At 57.3% G+C, this 4,538-nt stretch overlaps 1 protein-coding gene across 1 annotated transcript, besides 1 other annotated feature; it reads left to right on the plus strand.

Moving 5' to 3' along the window:
* Positions 1 to 682, plus strand: Tc00.1047053509653.10 (mucin-associated surface protein (MASP), putative; the record flags this gene model as incomplete). Its single annotated transcript, XM_798389.1, has 1 exon — positions 1 to 682. A coding segment is annotated over one exon (682 nt), but the record flags the coding sequence as incomplete, so codon positions are not given.
* Positions 1 to 4,538: a sequence feature (areas not merged during assembly with more than two copies in the genome that could not be assigned to a particular haplotype).

A 4,538-nucleotide genomic window follows, 5' to 3' on the forward strand; every position in this document is an offset into this window, starting at 1 on the left:
TTCTTCAGAAAAACTTGTAGATTTAAAAACAAAAACGCCTGCAGGGACTCCATTGCTCAGCAATCAGGCAAGTAAGGAATCATTACCCACAGTAAAGCCAGAATCCTCCACCACATCAGACTCAACAGTTACGGTGAAGGGTACGGATCAGATTTCAGAAGAAAAGCTTGCTGTGTTACAGGGACCAAGTACGGTCAATGCTGGAGAGGACGGGAAAAAAGCCGTTACGGAAATAAAACCAAATACGACCACCAATACGCCAGACGCAGCACCGACACTGCCCTCAGAGGGTGATGTGACAGAGCAACACGGTAAGGACACAGACTCATCGAATTTCATGAATAATGCAAATACAGGCAGTTCGGCGGAAACAACAGCATCATCATTCTCCAAAAGTGGCGGTATTGACGCCCCGAAAAATGAGAGTGAGGATGAGGGCGATGCTCAACGGCCTAAGAGCAAAGAACCACAAGAAAAACCCGAAGACAGTAATACCAACGATGCTCCTACAGAAAATGAAACTGCACCACAAACAGAGAAACCATTCGGCTCCGCTCAAACGAATGATACATCTAAGTCTGGCGACAGTGACGGCAGCACCGCGGTCTCCCACACCGCCTCCCCTCTTTTGCTTCTTCTTGTTGTTGTGGCTGCTGCTGCTGCTGCGGTGGTGGCCGCGTGAGAGTGAGTGTGAGAGAGCCGTGCACCGCCCGCACACACACTCGTCCTTCTCTCTGTGTGTGTGTGTGTCCCCTTGCATGGACTCTCGCCCTCACCGTACCCCACGAGGCACACACAATAATGTGCCCATTGTATATATGCATGCACACCCATGCAGGCCCGTTGGTGCTCTCTTTTGCACGACACGCACCGCTGCCGTCCTGCCTGGCTGCATGGGCGGAGCACCGTAACTGTTTCTGTTTTGTTTTTATTGCATTGAGTGGGCGACCTCTCTCTCTCTCCCTCTGTGTGTGTGTTTTGCTTTACGGGAGCAATGAGAGTGTGTGTGCGCTGGTCGTCCCACGCTTCGGCTTCTTGTTTTGTTTTCCTTTTTGATTGAGTGGTTGAGTGCACCCATTTTACTTTTTGAAAGGCGGCATGCTGTGATGGCGGACACTTTAATCTTCTCTTATATTCTCATATTGTTTCATTGTTTCAAAATTGTCACCCTCTTGTATTCTTGTCGGGCCACTAGGTTTGTATACGCCTGCCATGCGTCAGTTGATCCACGTCACCCCGCAGCCACCAGGGCTGCTGTTACTTCTGCTTGTGATGATGTCTGTGATGTGTTGTGCATGCGGGTGCTTTGCTGTCACCCTGACGTACCCTTTCTCCCTCTGACAAGGCGATGCGTGCCGCCAGCGCGAAGTCGATCCCGGGTGTGGTGAGGGACGTGTCCTTTTGGAGCAGAGGGTGCGTCGCAGGCATACACCGTCATTGTGAGGAATGCGTGGGCGCCTATCTGCATCGATGTGTCGACAAGGGACCTGGATGATGCCAGGAAGTATTGCAGCTCAGAGCGGCATTACGCAATGAATTCATTGGTGGCAATTGTGACTGTAACGATGACGTTTTTTTTCTACTGAGAATAGGGAAAGTTTTCTTTTTGTTATACGTTGCGGCCACTATCCGTTGATAGGCCGAGGACTGTCCGTAGAAATGTGGACTAATTCTCCGTCCCGAACGGTGCTATCGTGCGAGAGGGGTTATCCCACAGCATGTGCGGCAGGGCCTCCCGTGGACCGTCAGGCGGCTGAGCGGCTGGTGGTGGTTGCAGTAGCGGGGTGGCTGGAGGGCTATGGTTGTCATTGGAGCTTGCAGAGGTGCGTTGTCCGTTTTTTGCTCGTTGATACGCTTGACATTTTCGGTATTGACCTGAAAAGTTTGCACTCCGCGGCGATGCATCGCTCAGCCATCGTGCCGTTTCGTCTCCAACAGGCGTCATCACGTCCGAGTTCGTGCTTCGTGGCGTGGATCCAGGCTGAAATCGGTGGTGTGCCAGCAGTGCTGACAGGCGGCGGTGGACCAGTCCATAGCTCACCCCTAGCAGCATAGGGAGCAGCGGGATTTGCCGACAACTCTCTCTGTGCGGCATGTGTCCTTCCCGTGGTTGCGGATGGGAGTGGTGTCCGCCGTTTCCCAGAAACTCTGCAGGCTGCCGTCAGAGAGGTGTTGGTCATCTTTCAGTGCGAGCAGCGGGCAGCAGGTGCAAGATGGTGCAGAAACGCATTCAATATTTTGTCGGGACCAGGTGCCACGCCATGCAAAGAGTCGCGGATGGCGAGTCAAGCGCACACGGCGTGAAAAGAAAATCCATATCCCAGTCACCAGAGGCACGCAAGCACAAAGTGTGCAGAAAGCAGTGGGGATCGCAGCACGTGCGACTCGGACAGTGTGACGGACGCGCGGTGTGCCCGCTGCCGAGGCGGAGCGAAGTCGCAGTCCCAACAGTACCGCAGCACAGCCGATCCCAGTGAACGGGGACGTGGTGCCGCCATGCCTCGAGGCATCGCAGGCCTGGGCTCGAGAGGGCACCAAGCTGCTTCGCACGGACCTCCAGCAGCTTGGAGAAGCCACGACGGAGGGCATGATTGCGGTCCTCCCGTTTGCAGAGCACTTCAGCTCGGGGCAGGCTACCTCCTGGTGAGGCTGTGTACACACTGCATGCTGCCGCTGCAACACTCGGCATGCTCCATTCCGTCTGTACTAATACCTCTGGAGCTTTCACGGCTGCCGCGCGGTGTGGTGCGCCTCGCCGCTCGTCCGGTGTCTCGGTGCATCTCCAACCATGTGATCACAGAGGCCAGAGGTGTTGCACACGCCGAGGTGGATGCATTCCAGTCAGCTTCACGCAGGGAAAAGACAGCATGTTTCCATAATGGCAGTATGCCTGCCAGTTGCGGGATGCCGTCCTCCGTCCCCGCAGTCTGCAATACCAGAGGGTGGTCCGGGTCCATGTAAACGGGTGGACTTCCAGTGGGAGACACGCAGTACGCGTTGCGCAGTCACGTCGGGAAACGAGACGCCGCGGCCGCTGATACGCGTTGCCTGTGCCGAATCGTCGGACAGCTGAGATTCCATGCCGATTGGGGTGGCGGCGAGGTCCTCTCCTGCCGTCGTTGGTGGTGAGCGACCGTCCCGCAGCTCATGGTGTGAATTCAGGTCGCAAATAACCGCAGCGGGGCATAAGCGAAGAATGGTGCTCGCAAAGTGAGCTACGTGTGAAATTGCCAAAGTGAGGCTGCAGGGGTTCACCACGTACATGCTGGGGCAGGCCGGTGGGCACACGCGGAAGGCGGTGGTCTCCACGCAGTTGGTGCCACGAGCGACAGGCGCTCGCACGGCAAGGTGTGGCGCACCACGAAGACCATGCCACCGGTACGCCCACTGCAGGCCTGGTGGAGGTCACTGCAGCCAATGAGCCTCGTCGCTGGGGCACTCCTGCATAAGAACCATGCCAGGCCGGTGCTGCGCCAGTCGAGCAGCAAGGGCAATCCTGAGGGGCGAAGGGCATGAAGGTATGAGCCGCCAGATAACTACGAGGCCATCCTCATCGGGGCTGCGGCTCTTGCGGACACCACTGCAGCGGGTGATACCGACGGAGTGACCGCAATGGAACGACTGTGCGGTTCTGTCAGTCGGGCTGCAGGCAAACCGCCTCGCCGCTCTCCACAACCGACAGGGCGTGGGACCTTCTCGAGGGGTGACGCCCTCGTGATCTCGTCACGCTCGCAGCAACGCCCTGCCGCAATCACTCCCACACAAAGAGACAAGGAAGTGTGTGTGGATGTGTGCCGAGAGCACAGCGACTGTCATCGTCAGAGGAAGCCATCGCGGCACCGTCCGCCACGCGTCAGCACACAAAGAGCAACGCACGCACCCGGCAGAGCAAAAACAACGAGGAGAGAAGAATGACCCCAAGAGCAGGCAGCACCCTCACGCATGGCGGGCATCGTGCAGCCGCCCCAGCCGGCATCCAACCAAATGAAAAGGAGGCGTCCCACACGCATCCATACAACGGCCCCGTGATCCCACCGTAGGCAGACGCGCGGCGACCTCGCCATTTCAGCACGGGATACGCAATTCGACGCCCCGCCGTCGCCAAGAGCATTCCTGCAGAGCACTGTGCAAATGCTTGTGTGTGTGTGTGCTGAGAAAAAAGAAAAGGAAACACATCAGCACAGCAAGAGGCACAGCTGGATGGCAGCGATACATGCGGTACGGCCAGACCTCAACAACCACGCACCGTGGCAGCACACACCATCCACAAAAAAACAAAACAAAAAAAAACACGGCGGCAGGGTGTGGCTGTGTGTGTGGCGCTGCGGGTGTCTGCCCGCCCTGGCCGCAAGAAAACAAAACAAGAGGGAAGAAATGTGTGCTCCGCCCCACAGGCCCTCGTCGCACGCCCACACGTCACGGCTCCCTCAGCGCGCCGTTCGTCGCGGCCCCCCTCATGCGTGCAGCAGGCGAGGCGCACAGGGCCGTCGTCATGAGCGTGTCGGTGGTGTGCGAGTGGAGCAGTTGGGCGGGAAACA

This window comes from Trypanosoma cruzi, genomic scaffold (genome assembly GCF_000209065.1).
Source record: "Trypanosoma cruzi strain CL Brener 1047053516353 genomic scaffold, whole genome shotgun sequence".
NCBI lineage: Eukaryota > Euglenozoa > Kinetoplastea > Trypanosomatida > Trypanosomatidae > Trypanosoma > Trypanosoma cruzi.